This window comes from Ictidomys tridecemlineatus, chromosome 3 (assembly GCF_052094955.1).
Source record: "Ictidomys tridecemlineatus isolate mIctTri1 chromosome 3, mIctTri1.hap1, whole genome shotgun sequence".
In the NCBI taxonomy this organism is placed as follows: domain Eukaryota; kingdom Metazoa; phylum Chordata; class Mammalia; order Rodentia; family Sciuridae; genus Ictidomys; species Ictidomys tridecemlineatus.
In genome coordinates this window covers 187,277,757-187,302,721 of record NC_135479.1, presented here as the reverse complement: position 1 = coordinate 187,302,721, position 24,965 = coordinate 187,277,757, and the positions used below count along the sequence as shown (strand labels likewise).

At 31.8% G+C, this 24,965-nt stretch overlaps 1 protein-coding gene across 7 annotated transcripts in view; it reads right to left on the bottom strand.

Annotated features, from left to right (window-relative positions):
* Robo1 (roundabout guidance receptor 1) overlaps window positions 1-24,965 on the bottom strand; it is a 1,016,703-nt gene that overhangs the window by 67,410 nt on the left and 924,328 nt on the right. For all 7 annotated transcript variants that reach the window (XM_078044437.1, XM_078044436.1, XM_078044438.1 and 4 more), the window contains 6 exons: window positions 12,467-12,591; window positions 9,877-10,048; window positions 3,882-4,087; window positions 2,269-2,350; window positions 1,922-2,090; window positions 1,662-1,828 (listed from right to left, as the gene is read on the bottom strand). In XM_078044437.1, the coding sequence (XP_077900563.1) occupies window positions 1,662-1,828; window positions 1,922-2,090; window positions 2,269-2,350; window positions 3,882-4,087; window positions 9,877-10,048; window positions 12,467-12,591 (921 nt within the window). The remainder of the gene's footprint in view (window positions 1-1,661; window positions 1,829-1,921; window positions 2,091-2,268; window positions 2,351-3,881; window positions 4,088-9,876; window positions 10,049-12,466; window positions 12,592-24,965) is intronic.

Here is a 24,965-nt window from a genome sequence, read left to right as displayed (position 1 = left end):
AAGATAGAATCAGATGAAGTAGTAGTATGACTTTTGGTTAGAGTCCACTAGATAGAGACCCCTGTACTGGGGACAAAAGTTTAAATTCATTTTACAGCTGCCATAGTTTCTGCATTCTTTACAAATGCGTATCCAATATTGAAAACCTCAAACTGCCTCAGGGCGGGCTCCAAGTGTATTAAAGCTCCTGATGAGGTGACTCATAACAGCAAATATAGGCATCTGGGTGTGTTGAATTCACACAGCCAGAGACAGACAGACGTGGGCATGTTCTTTAGCTCAGCTTGCTTTCTCTTGAATTCTGAGGCAGAATCCCTTCCATAAATTATTAATACACACATTAGAAAAGACAAAATGTGCAGAACCCTTCTGAACCAGGAGAAAAGTTGTTCTGGTCTTTTAGTCACCTTGCACATAACTTGTTTCTTTCATCAGAACTAATTTGCGATTTTTCCTTTGGAAATGTTAACTTACCAGAGAAATGTTGATTCCCCTCTATGTTTGAAAAAGAATTTTGTATGTCCAATTACCACCTCTAAGAATTATCTTTCCATGCTAATATAAGAACAAGTACATTTAATTGCAATGATATAGGTTATAAGAAAGGTAAAGGTTAATTCAAATGATTCTTTTTTTATTTCAATGTAATATAAGAGTCTCTATCAGAGTACTAAAATAATAAAATGAGCAAGAGAATAAAAGATAATAATAATTTGTTGGGCTGGGGATGTGGCTCAAGCGGTAGCGCGCTTGCCTGACATGTGTGCAGCCCGGGTTCGATCCTTAGCACTGCATACAAAACAAAGATGTGTCCGCCGATAACTAAAAAATAAATATTAAAAAATTCTCTCTCTCTCTCTCTCTCTCTCTCTCTCTCTCTTTAAAAAAAATAATTTGTCTACTGAGAGATAAAATAATTTATCTTCAGAGAATATAAAAGCCATATCCAAAACAGTCCAAGTGAACCAAATTTTGAGTTTTAAATGGCTTAGAAACAGCTTTAAAGATGTCCTTTTTAAAATTTTTATCTATCTCTTCAACCTACCTTTGATCAATCTATAGGTATTTTACATTGAAGAGTCTCAAATATTTTGGCTGATATAATCAACAATGAAAGACCAGTCAAACAAATATAAAGACCTAAATTTTTTCCATGCTCTGTAGGAGGGTGATTGGACATAGTTATTAAGAACAAGTTCCCAAATATTTCCTACATTTGTGTGATTTTGAAAAATTATGGCTTGATTAAGATAGAAATCCTGAAAACTCACCCAGAGGTGATGAGTACTGAATTTAAACATACATAGTATATTCAATGTTAAATACAATTATCTTATGATTAGGATATTATATCCACATATATCTATATTTAAAAATCAACAAATTGAATATAATACACAAACATTCATGTAATATTTTTGCCTTAAGGATTTGTATTTTTATGAGAAACAGTTCTCTCTGTTATCAACCTTACCTTTTTATTCCCAAAACAGAAAATAATAAAGTTTGTGGACACTGTGTCTGTGTATTTAAAAAATTAGTTAAGCAATTTGAACAGACTGTAAATGTACAATCCTAGCATTTAGTACAAATGATGTGCCTGTACAATTATAACTCTAAGGATAAGTAGGTGTCACCAGGTTAAGTAAATCAATATTTACCTTGTGTTTTCACCGGGTCTGATATTTGGCTTGGATCACTAATTCCATAAGCGTTAGCTGCCCTCACAAGGAAAAGGTAAATTGCACTAGGTTTGAGTCCTTTAATGGCAAATGTTTCTGTTTTCACATTCTCTGCTACGGTCTGCCAGCTGCTACCAGATGCATGGCTAAAGACAGATACAGAAGTTAGAACATGCATATTAAATGCATAATTTTTTTTTAAACAAAAGAACAACCAAAAAACGTCCTTTTCACTCTACCTGAAGGCTTCTATAATATAAGATGTTGGAGTTGCTCCTGAATTCAAATTTGGTTGCCATGATAAAGTGACTGTGTTTCTGCTGACATCTGTGACTTCAGGTTTTGAAGGGGCACTAGGGATTAAATTTGGGTCAGTAGGTCTCGGAGGTTGAACTGGAACTCCAAATTCTAACAAGTGGGAAAGAGATAAAAGGAAGCTGTTTATACATGTACAGATAAGCATATAAATGTAGATGACTTATCCACACATCTACTCAGGAACAGGATGTTTACTTCACCAACTTACCATAAAGTAAACAACTAACTTTATTTTCAGCCTCTTTTTAAGGCAAAAACAATAATTTACCTTGGACTTCAATGTAAGCACTCCACGTGGCCTCACCACTGGGGGTCGATGCAATGCAGGTGTACCGACCAGTGTCACCCAGCTGCAGAGGCAGACAGAAGATAAATATTTGCAACAATCAAGAGCTTACTGGGCTGGAAAAGCAATTACAGGTTTGTATATGGTCCATGAATATGGATAACTGCATTAAAATTCACTAAGTAGGAACATTCCCTTAATCGAACATATTTTTATTGAATCTAAAACATTACATGAGGACAGGAAAAAGAATTATATGATTATTCTTATTGTATAATAGAATATAGTATTAATTACATTAACTAAAAATTTATAATTGATATTATTATTAATACCAGGGACAATAAATAATTGCTAAGGTATATAATTCTTCAAAATCAAAGGGCTAATCTTTATGGCTAAATTATCTCTATGATTAATAAGTCACAAAATAAGGCTTATTGCATATTTTATCACTGTAACACTTATATGGATATTTGAGACAAACAGATGTTGTAGAAAAAGAATATGCATGAAATATTTTCTTATAATTTAAAAAAAGTAATCATTCTTATTTTCCCTAATTTTTTAAATGAAAACTTAAGGTAGTCTATGAAGTATGAAGCCAAATTCCTGCCTGAATGAACACTCTCTCGCCCTTCTGAAGATGGAATGCCAAAAAACAAACACAGACCACACATTCAATTTCAGAATCATTAGCAACTCAATAAACCTCTATACTTCTGCTTATTCTAATAATTCTATCTTCAAGTAACATTTGATAAAACAAAACCCCTTGTCATCTTGCTCTGGCAATTGCAATAACAAAGTCACAACAGTTGTAACACAAAAGCACAACATATTAACTTCTGAGGCATACAGAAATTAACTGTGATGCTGATTCAAAATTCCAAAGAAGCCACCCACAATAGGTAATAAAGCTATTTCAATTTATGTTTACTGCTGTCAAAACTAACTCTTTCATATGCTTTTTTTAAGGAGCTTGTCTGATCTTGACCTAAAAAAGAAAAAGAAAATCAAAACAAATAATACAGTCCTGAAAAATCTGGTATGGGATGTGACACCCAGGAAGGTAAATTCCTAAATTGTTCCCCCAAACCTGTGGGCTTTCAATCATTTAACATTCTGATTTGAAACGCTTAGTCAGTGTGTGCATTGCTTTATAGCTTTCTTTGCATGTACAGTGCTTTGGAACTGCAAAATTTTGAACCAAATACTCAAAATAGAAGAACTGTAAGTACACTGCACATAAAATATTACTGGAATATAACTTAGAAAATGCATTATGAAATGACTGCATCATACCACTATTTAGAAGGTATTTTTTCCCCCACAAATTCCCATCTACTTTCCTCAACAGGTTAAGTTATTTTTTATCCTCCTCCATAAAACAAAAAAATTGGTTTCCATGGGCTAAATTATGAGTCAAATCATCTCAAGTGCATATAGTAAAATGCCTGCAAAAAATCAAGCATCAAATAAAAAATATACTTTCACTCAATATTTCAATCATGCTAAGAGGTCTCAACACAAGTTTCTGGAGACAAGAACAAAGTGGAACAAAACAGGAAGTCCAGTGTGTCATTGGAAGTTACCTTTGCATATCGGATCTGCAACACTCCTGTCTCCAGCTGTTTGATTCGGGAATCTTGGGTTGAAACAAGGATTCCATCCTTTCTCCACAGAATTGTGGGCACTGGACTGCCTGTGGCCACACAGCTGAGGACTAAAGTACCATCCACAGCTACGGTCTGATTCACAGGACCTTGTCGAATGACTGGGGGAGGCCGGTCTGCAATCACTGCCAGAAGAAACAACAGGAAATAGATTTCTGCAACTGGAAGCAATTTTCTAATCATCAAAGCAATAGCAGTTGCTGTAGGCTTTGAAACAAACTGAAGATAATTAAAACAAATAATTAAAGTAGGAGACATGCATTATTCAGAATGCATTTATATGATGCACTGATTCCGAATATTAAGAAGAGATACAATGTCCTCCTTTCAAAGGGCCAACCACTGACTGAGCTTGCTGCATTGTCAAGGAACCTATTTAGAAGTTCAAGAACTCAAGGAGGATTGTGGATGGTGAAGTAGATAAGTAGTGGTGCACATGGAATACTGTAAACATGAAAAAACAGAACACAAAACCAAATAAAAACATTTTTTTCCCAAGGAAACACACGAGACAAATTTTAATGAATGATGGCAAACCGATGTGACATTTCAAAACTGTTTGGTGTTCAACAACAACAAAATGATAGTACTAGAGCAGCATATGATTTTGGATTTAAAAAGGTGCTTTGGACTTTCACACATCAATAGGATCAAACACCCTGTGTCTATTTATCTAGGATTTTTTTCTATTAAAATAGATATGGGTTGAAAATTACCCAAGTATAACAAATTCAAAGAAACTGAAAAATTCCCCAAATTCATTGTTGGAAGCCTGATCCAAAGATAGCTCATGAAGATGTTCAAACTTGGCAAATATCATACTCCCCTATTAGAATTATCAGGAATGACAAAAGCACTTATACCCATTCTGTTACTTCATAATAGATTTAATTGCACTATGAAAAATAGCAAGTACTTTTATTATGTGTAGATAAAATTATTCTTGTTATATAAAAATTCTACAACCTGAAAACTTTGCTGAGATCAAGTCATTACTTTAAGGAAAATCTAAAACAAGTATTGGGGAATGAAAACAAATGAAAAAAATTAAAACTATAAAGCTTTAAATATCTGGATACCAGTTAGAGTAAAAAAAAATACACAAATACTCAAAAGAAAATTCTAAGAAATTGCCTGATTAAAGGAAGCCAGTTGCCAGAATAACTAAATTTGGGGTGCAAAAATTTACAAATCTGGATATGTCATGTTCAAAGCTGTATGCACCAAAGATTTCACAAGCTAGAGTCACACTTCAATTTGTTCCTCATTTATCATGCAATAATTACTAATTTTCTGCATTCAATTGTTTTTTTAAAGAAAAGCAATGGCATGAAATCAGCAAGTGTGCATTTCCACTCTACTCTTCAAATTATCTCTACGCCATCAATGGTGTGAAATTTGCTAATACGGAAAGGTGTATTCTAGAAGGCTAAATTTTGAAACTTGGCAGGAATGTTTAAGATACTACATGGTTGAAAAATGTAAACCAGTAGTTCCACTGGTTAGAAATATTAATCTTCTCCACACTATCAGTAGAGGTTGCTAATAACAAATTAGAAGCCCCTTTTGATATGTATTATAAAAATATGAAAATATTTGACTGCATTGAGGTATTCCTTTCATTATAGGAATGAATGAACATGTAGTTTCAGACATTAATTAAATTAGTAGCAGAGTGCTTCTCTATAATTGATTTTAATTAAGTCCAGTAAAGGTGTGGTTATGTTTGGCAGTCTCATAATATATAGAAGCAATCCGACACCTGGAATTTACTCAACTTTCTTTATGTCTACAGTCCTTGGTTATTTGCATCATATTTAGCATCAGGCATACCTCCTTATTCCATTCCAACCCAGTTTACTGGTGCAGTTTCTCTGTCATCTATTTCTGCATGATTTCCACTGGGTAGTTAAGAAAAATAAAGCAAGAAAAGGATCAGCTCTATCATCTGTCATGAGACTTTGGACAAGTTCTTTAACTTCTATAAGCCTCAGATTTTTTTCAACATGTAAAATGAGGATAATAATATCTGTTCTTAATAGCTCAGGGGATTGCTATGGAGATATAAATGTAATAAGAAGTATGAAAGTGCTTGGCTAATTGTAAAAGACTAGACATTTATATACATATTACTACTTGTCCTTTTTACAAAAAAACTAATATGTAAACCAGAGCTGAAAGATTTAATAGTTCATTAAGGCAATCCATATCTTTAGGTATAAAAAATAAAATCATAAATTTCAATACCAATGAAACGTTGAAACTTTTAACACCTATGTAGTACATTTATAAATCAAACCTAGAATTTAATAGACAAATTTCAAATTAGGGTTTAATATCTTTCATGGTAATTATTAGAATGAAATATCAGGCAACAAAAGCAGTAAGGTGGAACACCCCATTTAGTGTTGGAAATGACAATCTACTAGGAATAAATCCCTAATTCACAGGGTTAATTAGGTTTTTAAAAAATTTTTTGGGGGCTGGTGATATGGCTCAAACGGTAGCGCACTTGCCTGGCATGCATATGGCACTGGGTTCAATCCTCAGCACCACATAAAATAAAGATGTTGTGTCCACCAAAAACTAAAAAATAAATATTAAAAAATTCAAAAAAAAATTTTAAGTAAATGTTCTATGCATGTCTAATCTCAAAAATACAAACCATTTGTGATAGTATCATGGTGTTTGGCACATAGGCATATTTAAAGACTATAAACTTTATTCTGTGAGCACTAGTCAATCAAATAATGGAAAATTTGTGTTCTAAAAATGTCCTCCGTATTTTTAAAAATATGAAATAATTTCAAAAATTCTAGTAAACATTATGTGTGGTTGTGAATTATTAAATGCTTTCCCTTGGAAGTTAAGATCACGATGATTACATTGACCATCACCAATTCTACTCACTATACTGGAGCTTATAAACAATGTAGGACAACACAAAGAAGTCACAAGTGGTACCACATTAAGAAAGAAGTAAAAGTATCTATCTAAAGTTGACAGATGTTGTACAAGAAAATTTCAGAATAATCTATGTAAAAATTTTTCAGAAATAATATGTGGATTTAGAAAAGTTGCTGGACATAAGGTTAATATACAAAAGTCAATTGTACAACTAGAAAATTTCCTTAAACAATTCAATGATGAAACTTAGAAAATGTTGAAACTTAAAACATACATATATAATCTCATCAAAACACATAAAATATCTTAAGTATAACACTACTAAATCATATTCATGACCTTTATCCAGGAAACTATAAAATATTACTAAGAGAAACTTTATAACATATAAACAAATTAAAAGGCATATGTGGGATATATACCATTTCTTTGAATTGAAAGCTTGAGGTTGCTAAGAAGCTAATTCTCACTAAATAATCCAGTACTAAAATTGAATCTAAATTGTTTATTGGTTATTGGTTCATATGTACAGAATTTTATAAGTTTATTTTAAAATTTATAAGGAATGCAGAGGATCTTCAACAGTAAGCCTAAAACAATGAAAAATAAAGTTCAAGACTAATACTACCAGTCTTTAAGACTTACTATAAAGCTACAATAAGTAAGACCCGATGTAATGGCATAAATAGGTTACTGGACCAGAAAAGAGATATTACAAATCAACCACTAATTTATGTTCATCTGAATCATGATAGAATACCACCAGAGTTAGGGAAAGAATAGTCTTGACAATAAGTGATGAAGAAACAATTAGATTTCTTATGAGGAAAATAAAGAGTTTTGATCCCTGACTCACACCATTAATTTGGATGGATCAAAAACTTGAATCTCAAAGGAATAAATAATAAAGTTTTTAGAAAAAGAAAGAACATATTTGTAGCCTGAGGAAAGAATAGGACATTAAAAGTGCTAAAAATAAAAGAAAAATAATTAATATCCATTGATCATTATTAAAATTAACTTCCTAATACTTAAAATAACCATGAAGAGAATTGGAAGAGGACTAGGGTTGTAGCTCAGTGGCAGAGCATTTGGCTAACATGTGTGAGGCACTGGATTCGATCTTTAGCACCACATTAAAAAAATAAATAAAAATAAAGGCATGCTGTCCATCTACAAATATAATTTTAAAAAAGAGAGAATAGGAAGAAACAATTACAATGCATATATCTGAGAAAGAAATGTATTTTAACTAGATGATAAAATGAAAAGAAGAAAAATTAGTACACATGTCCACCAAAAAGCAAACCCAGATAAGTAAGTGCATGAGCCCATCAATAGACTGTATAAGAATATTTAGCTTTACTAATTAAAACCCTAAACTGAAAACAATCTATCAGTAAAAGAGCACAGAAATAAATTATGGCCTATTTATGCTATGAAGTACTACACAGCACTAAAAAGTGAATGAACTGCTGTTATATACATGGATGAATTTCACTGACATTATTTTGAACCAAAGATGCTATAACACAGGAGATTAGATACTATGTGATTTCACTTAGTTGAGTTTCCGGAATAAGCAAAACTGATCGATGGTGATGAAAGTCCTAAAAGTCATTATCTCTGCAGATAGAGGCTTATTAACTAATAATTGGAAGCCTTCTACAGTCCTGGAAATGCTCCATATCTTGATCTGAGTGGTCATTATGTGAATAAATTAATCATACTGCATTTGCTTACTTGACTTACTCTACAGTATGCATATTATATTTCCATTTACATAACTTTATATAACTGGGAAGAAAAGAGCGGTCTAGAGAAAAAAAAAAAAGCTCCAGCAACAATATGAAAATGTAATTTGGGAGTGCAGTGAACAAGAAAGGATGGAACTAGTAGGTTATTGCAGTTTCAGGTGATTAGGGCTGGGAGTTTAACAGTGATAAAGATAACCGGATGGATTTGAAAGATTATTGAGTGGATTCAGTGATAAGGAAGGATGAGTGTCAAAGATGACTCCACAGTTTCTAATTAAAGAAATGCTACTGTGTAGGATATTTAAATCATTATCTGAAGTTTAAAAACAAGCAAACTGAATGAACAGAACAAATATATTTTATTACTGATTCTCTTCTCTTGACTCATGTTCCATCACCATCTTTGAAAGACATTTGTTTCATCTTTAACATGTTCCTTTACCTACTGTTTAGAATTGAGGGTAAAAAATCATTTCAATTGCTCTAATATATTTAGTTTTAGAAGCAATAAACTTCTTACCTGTATTATGCTTTCAGTTCTATTTTTAATTTGGAAATATTTCCTGATTGCACATAGACTAATATATTGTGTGTACTATCTATGCTTTCAATGGTTCTGCAAAACCACTTGTGTTCATCCAATGTATTTATAGGTATCTTCCTTATGTAGAAAGAGATGTGTATACATATCTACATTGCATACCTTTATAGGTATTTTTTCTCTTTGAGCTTCAAATTATCACTACTCTCTTATAATCTGGAGATTATTCTCTATTAACCATATCTTTATAGTTGGTGTTAACCTATCACATTCAGAGAAGTTGATAAACAGAATAACATCAGATCATTAAAAAAAAAAACTTGTTCACTATCATTGATTGTGAGTTGTTAGACTTTGGATTTATGACCAATTCATTTTGTTACCTTAATTTAGAGAAAAAACAATAGTCAATAATTTACAATAAGAGATTGCAAAATAATCTTTTCATTTCCAAAACATGAAATATTCCTGTGTACAACTATAAACTTCTCCTTGGATAACTGTTATGCTTTTACGAATCTAACTTGATACTAGACATTAGTTCATTTATATTAAAGTAAAAGTTTGAACTTATTATTGTATAAATATACTCTTAAGTTTTACATTAAAATATCTGTAAAAATATGTAAAGTGGAAAAAATACATCTATTGACATTCTCTCTAGATCCTAGGACAAATTGAACGTTCTGAAATAAATGTTTGACATTACCATCAGTAACTTCCAAATATGCTTTCGTGATGATACTTCCAGCAACATTCAAAGTCTGGCAGATATAATAACCAACATCAGATCTCTGAACATTAGTAATAGTGAGGTCACCAGTCTGAGAGACAGAAAACCGGCTGGATGATTGTGGTGGCTGGTATGAGAAAAGCAGATTCTAAAGCCAGAATTTGGGAGGAAAGAATAAAAATAGGTTAAATGCTAGGTTCCAACATTTTGGCAAAGCTACATATACATTTATAAATATATGTGAATATGTATAAATACACACATATATATACAAAAATAAACTCAATATTCTTTCATCATATACCCACATATAAAGATGTGTACATGTATAAACATCATTAAACACGCATGGATTTAACAAGGCAGGCTTAAATAGGATCATGTAAAATTTTAAATCAATCTCAATATTAACATATGGTCTTATAGCTATCAATTTTGAAACAACATAAGGATATTAGGCATCATTAGTATAGAAGATTTTATATATGTAAGCCCACTATGACAAAATCCTTGGTTTACATTTTGCTACCAGAAAAACCTTAAGACCTTTACTACATAAGCAGAATAGAATTCTGATTCATTCTTATAAATTATAATGGAGTATAATACCATTTTGGCATCATGACCAGTATCTCATTAGCTGCCCATTATAAATGTCCAGGAACCTTAACAGTTGCTATCCATATTTTCATATTAAAAGGTAAGAATTTGTCAGGTGCAATGGTACACACCTGTTACCCCAGTGGCTTGGGAAGCTGAGGCAGGAGGATTGCAAATTGAAAGACAGCCTCAGCAATTTATTGAGGTTCTGAGCAACTTAGTTGGGACCCTGTCTTGATAAAAAGAAAAAAGCCCGGGAACTGAGGAGTAGCTCAGTGACTGAGTGCCCCTGGTTCAATCCCTGGTACAAAATAAAAAAATAAATTTTAAAAAAGGTAAAACTTTCTAGAATGGATTTCTTTGAAATTTCTATATTGTTCTGAATCAAAAGATCATGCTTCTTCAAGTGTACATTTCATGCATAATAATGATCCATACTAATTGAAGTTCATAAAATAAAGAATATCAACTTTTCTTCTAATCAAATAAAGTTGCTTGTTTTAAAGAGTTTTGGTGCTTTTTAGCATCCATCATTTTTATTAAGGATTAATTAGCAATCCACAGATACATATGTAATGACAAAATTTTAACGAAAAATGACTTGTATCATTAAACCAAACCACGTGAAACCAAACTTTTTTGGAAATTTAATCTGGAGTTTAAATAACTTAAGTGAATCGTCTATATATTATACTATTAAGAAAAACTTCTAGTGGGTTCACTCTTTTTACTATCCAGATTTTCTTCAATAATCTACTTCCAATTTTTCCTACTGCATTAAAATATTTTGTTCTGTTTTGTCTTTAACTTGCTATCAGCAAATTTAATCCTGGGAGGCCAACTGGAGTATCCTAGAATCCAGCATTATAGTAGTATAAAAATGATAGTTTACATACCATAAATCAATATTTGTCTACCAAAGTAAAAACAGAAGTGAACTTGAACATATTGTCTATAAAAGATTATTGAGTTCCATCAGTAAACTACCTGTTTGTTATTTGTAAGGGTACATTAGAAGCAAGACAATGAAACAAAACACCGAAGATTGATTCAAGCAAAAACAAAAATGGTCAGGAATGACTATTAAAAATGAATAAGAATCAGTTTTTTACAAGCATCAAAAATAAGAGAAATGTTTTGCTTTCCTGTGAGAGGGAAGTCATTAAGAAATGAGATAAAAAGATAATTTAAATTATTTTAATATTTCTTCTTATTAAATGGAAGCCCAAGAGTCAATTTAAAAGAGTGTAGATCTCTATATTCTAGTGTGGATAGAAAACTCTGGATTATAAAATGTTTAGAAAATAGGATTAATGGCAAATAATGATCAGATTTGACAGTTTAAAAGAATATAATGAACTTATAATTTAGGTGACATCAATATTAATTCATCATCTCAGATGTGGAACATCTACAAAAACTTGAATATGGTATGTAATATGTAATTACATAACATATAATTGCAAATAATATGATTAATAATATCAATTAATATCAGTTAATATAAATATATATAAGTTATCAATTATGATTTTTAACCTATTTTCACCTGTGAAAATTTTGTTAAAATCTTCATAGAATTGAAAATTTGGAACTTAATTTTTTAATTCTAGATATTTGAATAATAGAAATGCTAATTCAACTATGTGGAAAAAGAGTAGTTTTTTTAAAAATATTTCTGAAGTAGAAATAAAAATAACACTTACATGATACAACAGTGACTTCTACATACCACCCTGTGTACCAAATGGAAGCAGGAAAATACTGCTTTGAGAATTAAGGCACGGAAAATAGCTTGCCTCCTCTCATTCTGGGAGGAACCAGTTTCTGGATTCTCTTAATGGAAGAGCTAGATAACTACATCACACATTGGTTTTTCTTCTCATAGAACAGGCCCCCATTTCTACTGATTAAAAACAAACAAACAAACAAAACAAACAAAAACAAAACTAGTAAAAGGTGGTACCTGACTCCCTTCTCTCCTCCAAAAAATAGCTGGTTGAGGGTTTCCTGTTGCTTCACACTGAAAAGTGACAGTTCGTCCTAAGGCGACAACCTGGTCACGAGGTTTCACAACAAAATGTGGAGGTTCTAAAGGAGATGAAAAAATTACATTGACTCAGAAGCATGCAGTTAAGATCCCAACTTTGAGGCAGCTTCCTGATAACCCAAGTGCTGCCTTTATTTTATACAACACATTATGTACACTACTAATAATGGACCAATATTCACCCTTAATTTTAAGTTAAACTGTTAAGTGCATATTTATAGAATGAAATAGAGTTGTATTATGAAAAGGTTTTTTTTTTAAATGACTTGACCTCCTAAGATTAACCTTCTAAATTTAAGATAATTCTTGAGCTACATTTTGACCCTTTACATTCAAAGAGTACCTGAAATATGTATGAATAAATATTATCTTTTCTCATTCAGAGTGCTTAAAGGTGAATGAACTTTAATCATATACACAAGGACTTTCTGATGCAGGCAGGTCCTGAAATTACTTCAATTTAACTCAAAAGCTCCTGAAATGCTACCAGGCAAATTATAATCATTTCAAATCTTCAGTCCAGTTACTTGAATAGAAATGAATTTAAAGCAATAGTGCAGTCAAATGCTTCCTTCATTTACATAGGCAAGGGCATGTTCAAACAGAATATATATGGAAATGAGGGCAAATTTGAAACATCTGCTCATCCTGACATTATAAATACTGCCAGCTTTGTCCAAACTGTTTGATTTATACAGACTTAAATGGCCACTTCATCCAGCGGTAAGTAGAGTGTCAGAAAATTGTGTCAATTACATTGGGCGCAATGGCACTTGGAAACATTAGGTGTGCTGACTAAGCAATCCTGGCCCCAAAAAAGAAAGAAAAAAAAATCTTGTTTTGGGGATGAGTTTCGAGGATGGAAAAATATGTACTGAATTTAAATCCTTTTACCTACTGTTTACACTTTCCTATCCATTTCTTATCGGCTGGCTGGCTGAAACACCTAATTATTCTTCTCTCTTGTCTCAGTTCAAATTCAAGTGAACAAATGTTTCAAGCCAGACATTTAGCAGTTTATATAGGACAGGATTATTCTAATACACTTTTTAAGGATTTTTCATTATTTCTAAAGTTTTCTTTAAAAGTATTTTCTTTAAAAGTATTTTCAGTTACTTATGTCAGTCATCACTTAAGGTAACTCCCCAAAGTAAATATGAATCAAAAATTGTATTCAGATTAGACTGCAAATGTCACCATTCTGCTCACTTCTTTGTTACTAAAAGTCAGTATTCAGTAAGATTCTTTCTCTTGTTTAATATTTCCTAGTCAACTGCAGCAAATGTATAATATATGTATAGTATGTATTATATAATACACTTATAAACTTATGCATTTACAAAAAATAGTTGACATGCCCTTTACTCTGGGTACTTAAATACATAAGTCATTAAAAAACACTAAAGTCTATTTAATATGTACATTATTTATAAATATATTTAAAATATAAAATTCCTTAAAAATGAAATGTAAAATGACTTTTCTGAGATTGTATTATGGCAAAACTGAAGAAAGTAATTAGATCTCCTAACTTCTAGATTAGTGTGCTTTCTTCTATGCTTTCTTTTTTTTTTTTTTAAAGAAAATTGAGGTTTAGTAGAAATTATACCATTTGACTAGAAAATTATAGGAGACCTGAAAAATCAGGTCAAATGCTTTCAAATGTCCTCTAACTTATAGGGAAGAAAATACAAAGTTAGAAGATACAGTTTAAGTTCAGTTTGGTAATGGTGAAGTTCTAGCTTATAATTTTTTTAAACTGTGATTGTAATTGAGTGGTTTACTCATGAATTTAACAAACACTATCATTACCCAGGTATAATAATAAGCATGTACATCATCCTTTCGGGATTTTCCTCCAGTACAAATCCATACAGGAGCATTTTATTCCTTACTTAAGGGTTGAAATAATTGACACAGAAATCAGACCAAGAAATTGAAAGGACTGAATGGATAGTAAACTAAACCTAGACTAGAATTTGGTGTCTTACAATGAAAGAAAACCAAGTGATTAATCAGATGAGTGGGAGAATATGACTTTCCAATGTGAAGGGAATTTGAGTAGGAAAATATAAATGTTCAAACCACTTAGTCAAGCAAAATCTTCGGGTGGTCTCTTTCCTAAATCTCAGGAGCATGTCTAAGAATGTGTGCCAGAATCTGTGTTTCTTTTATAAAATGCCAGCTCTCTTCAAAACCTCAAAGACTTGGTGGGGAACAAGGCACACAAACCCTCATGCTAACTACATTTATTCTGAAGCGATCCTTCTACACAGGATATTTGCCTGGAAATGAATTTACTGTATTTTGTAGGCATATTCTCAAGCCAACATCAACAGTGACATCAGCCACAAGACATGTCTCAGAAATAAAGCTTTTAAAAATCCTCTTCAGCCAGCCTCAGTGACACATAGGGTGTTCCAGCTACTTAGCAGGCTGAGGAAGGAGAAATACCTTGAGACCAGGAGTTCAAGGCCAGCCTGGGCAATGTAGCAAAACCCTGTCTCCAAAAAACAAACAAACAAAAAATACAAAAATCCTCTACTTTCACATTAGATGTCAGATGTAGCCATATCTCTAAGAAAAAAAAATTCATGGACTAAATTTGCTTCTATTTATCAATCTATCGTGTTTACCAATCTAGACTGAGGCCATTAATCAAATGCATCTACTTGAATTTTATGAGGATATATTGGAGTTTTCTGAAGGATAAAATATTGAAACTTTCTATAATCAAATATGCATAATCATACTGACAATGTCATATATATTCAGTGTTGAAAATTTGAAAAGTTGGACAAAGAGGAAAAACAGAAAAGCCATTTAGAATTCTACCATGCAAACTGGCTTTAAAATATTCTCCTATAATATCATTTTAATGACTCTACAATAACCAATTTACAAATTATCTTAAATTATTTAACCACTCTTAGACTCTTCTCGTTTTCACTTTTAAAGATGGTATAAGATTAACACACCCTTCTCCTAAAGATATTCAAGATTATTTCCTAGAGGCAAAATTACAAAGTCTGAAAATATGCAAAGGTCTAGAGCACATTAAAAAACAGCTCAGTTGTGCTCAGGAATACTTTTAATCAACTGAGATTTTCACTAATAGCACACAAATTGCCTTTTCTCCCAAATTTTATCAACACTGAACATTAACATCATTGCCAACCTCAGAATAGACTTTCCCCTTAATTAATATTGTTACCTTTGTGAGTTTAAGTATGTGTCTTCACATTACCTTCTGCCTCTGAGAACAGGACACAGGTATCTCCTCAAGCACTTCCCAATTCAGAGGTGGCTCATATACTTATTGCTACTGATTCTCTGGCCCCAGTTCAGAGGGTTCTGCTCTATTTGTTTTGGATATTATGTTCATATGTTTATTTATATTTTATTTCTGATTTCTAAGAACTGTTGGTAAGATAAAACTCTTCATATCAGTTATAAATGTCTTTTTCCATTTTGTTAATACTCCTTCTAATCTGTTTAGGCAATATTTTTGTTATTGTATCAATAAAATGATATAATAATGGTATTTAATATACCATTACATATGTATAGAATATAATACATTACATAAATATTCAACTCCAATTGCACTCATACTTTAACGCCCTTATTATTTTTAATTTTTAGTCCAACTATAATTTTGTATATATGGTATCATAAAGAAAGAAATTTTTTTCCCAAATAGCCATTGACAGCATCACAATTACTGAGCAGTCCATCCTATCTGCATTAATACGGAATGTCATTTCAGTAATATTTGTGTCAATTTTTAGCTTATAGAATAGTGAGAGAGAACCTTTTAGGGTGACATACCCTTTAGCATACCATATTCATGTAAAATTCTCTAAAAATGGTGTTCTAGAAGCTTACAGAATAAAAGAGCCTTCTCCTAATGTAAGTGCTTAGAAACATGAGGATGCTTTCTTTATAGAGGGACAAATGTTTATTAAAATAAATTTGATAAACTGTGGATAAACCATGTAGTTATTTCATATAAAATGAAATGAATCTGACACAGAAATGAAAATGAATGCAAGAAAGCTTGTAGTGCAAAGGCTATTCACCAACAGAACTTTAATACTATTACTGACTTATAGCTATGAAAACCTAGACATGCATGAATTAATAAATATTTTGAAGGGGGAAAAACAAATTAGTCTCTAGACATATATTTTGTTTGTTTGTTTAATCTTGTAAGATGTAAATTGAAATAGTACTTAACCAATCAATCCTAGCACTTATCACTTATTTAAGGACAGAAGAAATTAAAGGATGCAGACCATACATGATTTAATAAAGACATAAAGTTAGCAACCCCATTACCTTTACTCTTTGCCAGTTACCCATACTTCCTGCAGACTTTATTCTGTGCAGTCTGTCTTTGTGGCCAATGACAAGTGAAACATGGAGGCTGATTGGTTGAAGGACATGGAAGGGTATGGATGGAAAGGGGAAGAGAAGTTCCAGTCACAGTGACACGGTGATTAGAAGATGGCGAATAAAATGTCAACTTACCAGACCCAACTAAAACAAAACAAAAAAAAAGAAAACATGGAATAAATAAAATTAAGGAAACATAAAATGAAACAGAAAAAGTATAAGATTTGACTTAACAATGATCCTTCTATTAATGTAAAATAAAAAAAACATGTTAATATTTGGATATAATAAGCACACTATGGATGGAAATTTGTTAGCATTTCAAGTGTAATTATGAATAATTTTAGAAAAATAGAAACAAATCTTCAAATCTTTACTATGATTAAATGGCAGAGCTACGATTGATGGTAACCATGAAATTATAAAACATTTTTCAATGACTACATTTTGCTATCAGAAGACAGGTTAGATAACTATATGTGTAATGGATTTAAAAACACTATAAATCTTAGCCACTAAGGCTATACAGAGATCAAAATTGACCACCTTTTAAAGATAAGGCATGTTAAAACCCATAACTCCATCAACAGATTAGTTTTTACAAGATTCATGCTACCAATAATATTCCACTCAGATCATGCTTTCACATGTGAATAAACATACAAATCATCAGACAATTTGGTTAAAATACAGATTATGGTTACATGGGTCAGGGGAGTGGCCTGAGATTCTGCATTTCTAACATGGACAAGATGCTATTGGTCCATGATTATAAGTCAATCAGGAAAGATATTTTAAAATGTTTCACTTAAATTTTTGCATATTATAGATGAGAAGATCTATAGAAAAAAAATGTGAGTAAATTACAAGATCAGAAAAAACTTTTATAACCTTAGATATAAGTCAAAATCACCTTACTTAATTTTAGTGCTGAAACGTTGGGCATTTTAATATAGAAAGCTCAAATTATATATGTTCAAACTAATGCAAAACAATTCTTTTATTTTAAAAATACATATAATTACTGTTAAATGCAGTACTTTTCCAGTAGAGTCAAAACCCACACTACATTTACTTCAAATAAATAACTCCTATATCTGCTAGTAACTCAAAATTAATTAGACTTACTATATATTCCTGTAGTTTAAATTAAAAAATGAAAGGCTGATGCTGTGAAATAGTAGACTTATAAAACAGAGGCAAGGTTCTCTGTTATATATTTGCTATATATGCACATATGCCATAAAATGGCAGATATGGCAAATACATGCAAAATGTTAAGGTAAATCAAAAACACATTTTAAATCACACATTCCAATAATAAAAATGAGTGAAATAATTTCTCTTTATTTTTTTTATTCTAAAGTAAAAATTTAGCATAATTTTCACTCATTCAATTAGAAAAAAGTTTTAAAAAATCTTATTACTCAGGCTTAACATTTATTGTATCACTAGCTTTCATAACTAGACTCAAAACCATAGAGGAGGTAGGCATTTTTACATTTCATAATACTTTAACAATAGTATCTGTTAAATGACAGGAAGAAACATTTAATACAAGAGTATCTAATGAACTGTCAAAAAATTTTTTTCTTTGAATCAACAAAAATTGTGAAATTATTTTTGGCTTAATTGGTGAAAATAAGTTTGATCCCATTAAACGAATGTAGTTAAGTCAGAAGACTAGAAAAATAATTCTAATTTTTTTTTACCTATTTTTGTAATTTAAAATTCATTAAATATTTAAAAAATATATGATATAGGAAAAAACACGATAATCACTGGAAAGCAGCAACTTTAAAACTTAAAATATCCCTTTCCTTGTATAGAATTTTTAACTACAATTGGGTCACAGCATTAGAATAATTTTATTAATTAAAATCCAATATAAGAAATTCAGACTATTACATTTGCATATCATTATCAATGACAACTTTCAGTCTGTTAAGGATCTTAAAAGTTAGGTAAGCACATCCTCTAACATAGAAGCTTCTTAAAACATCAGAGATTGTTGAGAAAACTCTATCTTGAATGATCATTTAAGCTTTTAACAACCAAGATTATCAGGAAATGATGTTTCCTGTCCCAATGAAAACCTGTCTGCTCACAGATTAACATCCCTTTGCATCTGTGCCAGTTTCAGTAAACAAATAAAAGCCAATAAATCCTCCACATAAAATCCCTTTACTCACCGGAAGGAAATCTTCATCCCTCACTTCTGTTCCAAAGACCACATTATATAAACTTACTTAAATTTTTTTTTTACACCTATTTCCCCTTTATCTACATTTCTCCTAGGGTCAGGTAAAAGGATTCTCTTTTCATACAGAGAACAGGAACACTTCTATAAAACGGTCAGTGCCCATTATTGTCCAGTTGATTACATCAGAAAGACACAGGAAAAGGAAGAGTGGCTTGGAATCTGCTTATCTGTAATCCTAACTCTGAAGTTCTGGGTTCATGGGGGACCTCAACTCCCACCCTTAGGCTAGCTCCCCTCCACTTTCCTTTCCACTTTAAAGGTTCAGAGCACATCTAACCTGTTCCCTTCACTCTAGCAAAGAGGAAAAGCTTGTCTGTCTCTACCTCTAATAAAACAATAAAACTATAAAATGCTGGCACTGGAAGAGACCTTAGAACTTAAAGAGTCTAACCCTCATTCTTTCTGCATGAGAAGACAGAGAACCTAAATTGTTAAGTAACTTTCTCAAGTTCACAGATGGTTAAGCCAAGACTGGCTTCCAGGTCTCTGGACTAAATCATGTCTCTGTACAAATTCTCCTACTGACTTATCAGTTAGTAGAGACACATGCAATAGGACACCGAATAGATTTGATTTTACACTTAAACTTTTAAGAGCTGTTTAACCTAATATTTACTACATACATACACATATGAAATATGTTTTTAAATAATTCCTTATGATATAAAAAACCTTTGAGAATAGTTAGCTGAAGTCTTTAAAAGCTTGGGAAGCTAAGAAGTGATAATGCAGACTTAAAGCTGCTTGAAAAGTTTGCCCTTTTGCAATGAAAAGTAATGCAATCTTTTAAGGGTAAACCAATTTTCACCCTTCCTTCACTTGTAATCATTATAAATTGAATAAAATAGTTATCACTTTTAGAATATGAGAAAAAATTATGTTTTGGGAAAAAATACTTTGTAAAGTGAATACATAAATAGGCAGATAAAATATCTTTAAAAAGTGAATATATATATTTTTAAATTTTTTTTAGTTGTAGATGAACAGAAACCTTTATTTTATTGATTTATTTTTATGTGGTGCTGAGGATCAAACCATAAACCCAGTGCCTCACATGTGTCAGGCAAGCACTCTACCACGGAGCTACAACCCCAGCCGTGAATATACATTCTTAAAAAGAGTAAAATTTACTGTTTTTTTCCTTAATCTAGCAACATTGTGCAGTATCTACAGTGATAGCTCTAAATTTTCTTAGTTTAGAAGAGAATTTAGAAGGGGTGAAGGATTAGAAAATTTGCCATGAGGCTGAATTTAAATAAAAATATACTGTTTTCACCTACATTCCTCTTTTTTGGTGAGGAAGGAAGAGGGAGTAAAGCAAAGCCTGAAATATGTGTTATGAATAAATTCACATCATGCATATAAGGTATGACATTGTAAAATTCTATAGTACCTTTTGAGTCTAAAAAGGAAAAACAATAACTGTGTAAAGTATTGGAAGATATATAAATATTATTATATAATTAAATAATAGTTTTTTTTAACTGTTTAAAAATTTGAGAGAATTTAGCATCCTTCTCCCACTGGTCGGTCTCTCTCTCTCTCTCTCTCTCTCTCTCTCTCTCTCTCTCTCTCTCTCACACACACACACACACACAGAATAAAAAAATGCTCTAAGATTCTCTTCCTTTTTTGAATGTAACATCAAAAGGCTCCTTATTTTGAGATATTCTATAATCTAAGAGTATATACTTTCAGACAATAATCTTTGGATAGACAAGCTAGGAAAAAATACAAGGAAGGGTGGGGAGTGGGAAAGAAAAGCAAGGAGGTTAGGGAGGCAGAGAATATGCCTCATATTCCTTCCATCTTCTTGTCATATTCAGGAGGCATGAGTCCGAAAGATGATAAATGTTTGAAAATAAATTATACAAGAGTTGGAGGAAAGACTTTTCGGTTCTGAAGAAAAGAAGTTAGCTCCATAGATCCTTCAGAAGTCTCCAGATTGGGTTTAATAAACAGAGAAAGCAGCCAATTTTGACAAACACTTAGGCCAGAAGAAAAGATAATGGGCCTAAATAATAGCAAGAACATCCTAGGCAAAGTGTAGAAAAGAAGCAGTTAACAGTAAAGGTCAGTGAACCACGAAGTGGTTGCCAACTGTGATGTCTCCAGAGGTCTTTAAAATGGGATTTATTTCCATTTGGCCACCTCAGTTTAAATATAACCCTGTCTGGCAAAGGCAAGTTGAATCTTAAAGTGCTTTCAGTGCTAGTGTCTTAAGAATGTGGTCATTCAGAGGGAAAGCAGGGCAACTGATACCTCCTTCTGCCCTGGTAGCTTCCTTTCCGATTACAAATATTAAACTGCATATTCTACAAGGAAAAAAAGTCCTCAAGAACATTCTTTTCAGATAATGTCATTTTAAATGGAAGAAGTACTTTACACATGTGGATCCTATGATAAATTCAGGACACATCAGAAAATTCCAAGTAAATGAAATATTTGCATAAATGATGACACTATTATGATTAAGATTTTGGTATTTTCACAATGAGATTTTAATATTGAGGCATACTGGCAAACGTATTTGTATCTATCCTTATGAATTAAATATAGAAATTCTTCACTGTTAGCAATAAGTGAGAAGTGTATCAGAGGTCTTGGCTCTAAAATAAAAGTACGCTACATTCCTAGGATGATTCAATGGAAGATTCAGTTAACCAAATTTATCTGTGATAAGAGCAATCCTACTAATCAACAGAGAAAAGCATTTTTGTTGAATTGGCTATTAATGAAATAAACTTGACTCAGAAATTCTTCTACTAGTTAAAAAATACTAGTTTTTCATTATCAGTAGCTAATTTCTAACAAGTCTTAAACATAATGTGATTTTTTTTCCCATTTAATCTATAGTGTTGTTTTGAATAGCAGGGCTCAATTAACAAATCTGACAGACTAGTACTGTAAATACCACATTCCACGAGAATATGAATGGATATAAGGTAGTGAGTTAGAAGACATTTTTGGAAGAAACACTTCGTTAAACAGAGGAACACTCAAATTTTCAAGTGGTGAAACGATCTACATTTGTACTGAGAAAACCCAGTCACTGGGATGATGGAAAAATGATATGCACAGGAACTCATGAATGATAACATCTCTTAACAATTAAAACTCTTAGGATACTTTAATACAAGGTATGATTTCTTTGCGAGTGAAAAGATTGAGTTTAACATAAAAGCCTGTCATTATGTCTTTCAATTTTTCAGACATAAAAATAGAGAGAATAAAAGGGCATTTTTAGAATATATTTAATAGATACATAAAATGCTATGAACTTTTCGCCTCCACTCAAATATCTAATGCTATTCTGTAGCTCATAGTTCTAGAGACAATTTTGGCTGTCACAACTGAAGTGGAGAGGAAGTGGGAGAGGCCGGCCAGTAGCTCTAGCTCATAGGACAGAAGTCAGGGATTCTAATACATATCCCACAATAAACAAAATAACCCACCACCACCACTACAAATAATACCCTAGCTCAAAATTCCAGTGCCATAGCTGAGAGACCTTGCTGGAGGTTATTGAAAGAGTTTAAATAAGAATTGTCCAGAATATGTACTAACAAACACTTCCAATTTATATAAAAGTACCCTGTACAATGCCTGATATGTCACAGGAACTCAGAAAAGATGAATAACACTCTTCTTCCTTTCCTTCCTCTTCTAGAAATACCCACACTCTCCCACAAAGCACAGTTGTTAAATGGTTCTAGTTATTTATTTGTCCATTAAAGAATCCAAGAATCAAAAAAACCTATCCAGCCATCTATGACAATGTGCCTATCACCTGACGTGGATCTCAGGGTCATCATTTTAATGATAACATTCCCTATTCAGCCTTTAGAAAGCATCACATCAGAATGCTTTCTTTTCCACCCTCCCTGAAAGATATACTTAATTACCAATGGTCATTGCTTTTATTTTGTAACTACTTGTGATTTTAACCATCTGTTTCTGGATACCACAACCCTGGCAAACCTATCAAATGACACTCATCTTAACTAATGACTTGCTTTTTTCTAATCTAATCTCACATTGCAACCAGAGGAATTAAAACAAAACAAGGCAAAACAAAACTAAGCTCATCATAGAACTTATGTGCTTAAAATCCTTCAATATCATCCAGTGCTCTTAAAACAGAGAGCTAAATCCTTAACATGGTCTTGTGCATTACGCTCTCTGTCTTCTCAAACCATCCCCCAACCCCCTCCCTCATTTCCTCAACCTGGCCTCATAAACATTCTTTTGGATCTTAAGTACACCATGCTCCATCTTACCTCCAGTTCTATGCACGCCATCCCTCAAAATCTCTCCCTTCCCCTATTTAATTCTTACTCACCCTTCAGATCTTAGCTCAAAATCCAATGTTTTTTCCAAGAAATAATCAGGTTTTCTATCCTTCATAAATTTCAAACATGTTCTAACTCTCAGTTTAACAAGAAGCTATCAATGTTAGCTGTATGTCAGACCATAATATTAGAAATTCTCTTAGCAAAGAAATAATTCAATATCCCAAATGTGCGAAGGTTGGAAAGTGAAGATTCAGGGGCTTTCTTAAAGCTGCTCATCAGGTAAGAAAAGAATTGGAAATTCAAGTATCTCCAGCTTTTAAAAATCTCGCTTTTCTTATTACACTGCATTTTTTTTCAAGATTTAAACCTTACTTTAATGTAATTTTTGTTCTATTTTTTTCTCCAAATCAGTAATAAGTAATATGAATGTATGATGTGCAAAGTAATACATTAAATAAACACATACATAATGATTCCACTTATATAGACATATTTCATATGTACAAAAAAATTGGGAGAAGAAATAACTCATGTTATATTTTATTTTGTCTTAGCAACAATGTCAAAAAAGCCAATTCTATCTTCAACATGTGATGTGATATAATCATTTAGGACAATCCTATAAACTTTCAGAATATATAGTCAAGAAATTAAGAATTAGAATTCAAGTGTCTCCAGCTTTTAAAATCCTTGTTTTTCACTGCACATTTAAAATATGCAGTCAAGAAATTAAGTATGCATGATTTAAGTTGACTATTTAATATAAAGACACATGGGAATTCATTTTTCTCATTTTTAAGATAATTCCAAAGTAAATGATTTGTAGACTACCATCCATGAAAGTTTCAAAAATCCAGTACAGGATTCATAATTTCACATTTATTCCCAAGATATGTAAATAAAGCCAAAATTTTCATTTCTATCTAGCAATTGTGTACATATTTTAGAGTAAAAAGCCTAAAAATGCACCTCCTCTCTTTAACTAATAACCTAAAAAGTACAGTTGGAAACGACTACAATACACTAAGTTAACTTTTTAAATGCACCTTTGTAAAATGGCCCATCTATCAGCTTTAATTGTGCAGTGCTCTAAATTCTCTCCTAATAACATCGACCACACAAAATAAATGTCCTAAAGCTAACATTAACAACCATTTATGGATTTTCCTATCCTCATAAATCTGTTATAAAGCAATTATTCAGCTATATTTTGTCTTATACCTATTTTAGTATTTTCTGCAGGTGTGTTTATTTTGGCACATTATTTATCAAGTCATGAGACTTATAGTTTAAAAGCAAATTAAAGTGCTCATGGTATTTTAATCAGTTTTTGCAAACTTTGGGTATGATAGTTCAAAATGTTCATTTTCAATCTATGCAGAATCCTCTTAAAATAAAAATAATTACTTCATATTTTTAAATTATTGAACTAAAGCTCAAAGGACACCAGATGCTAACA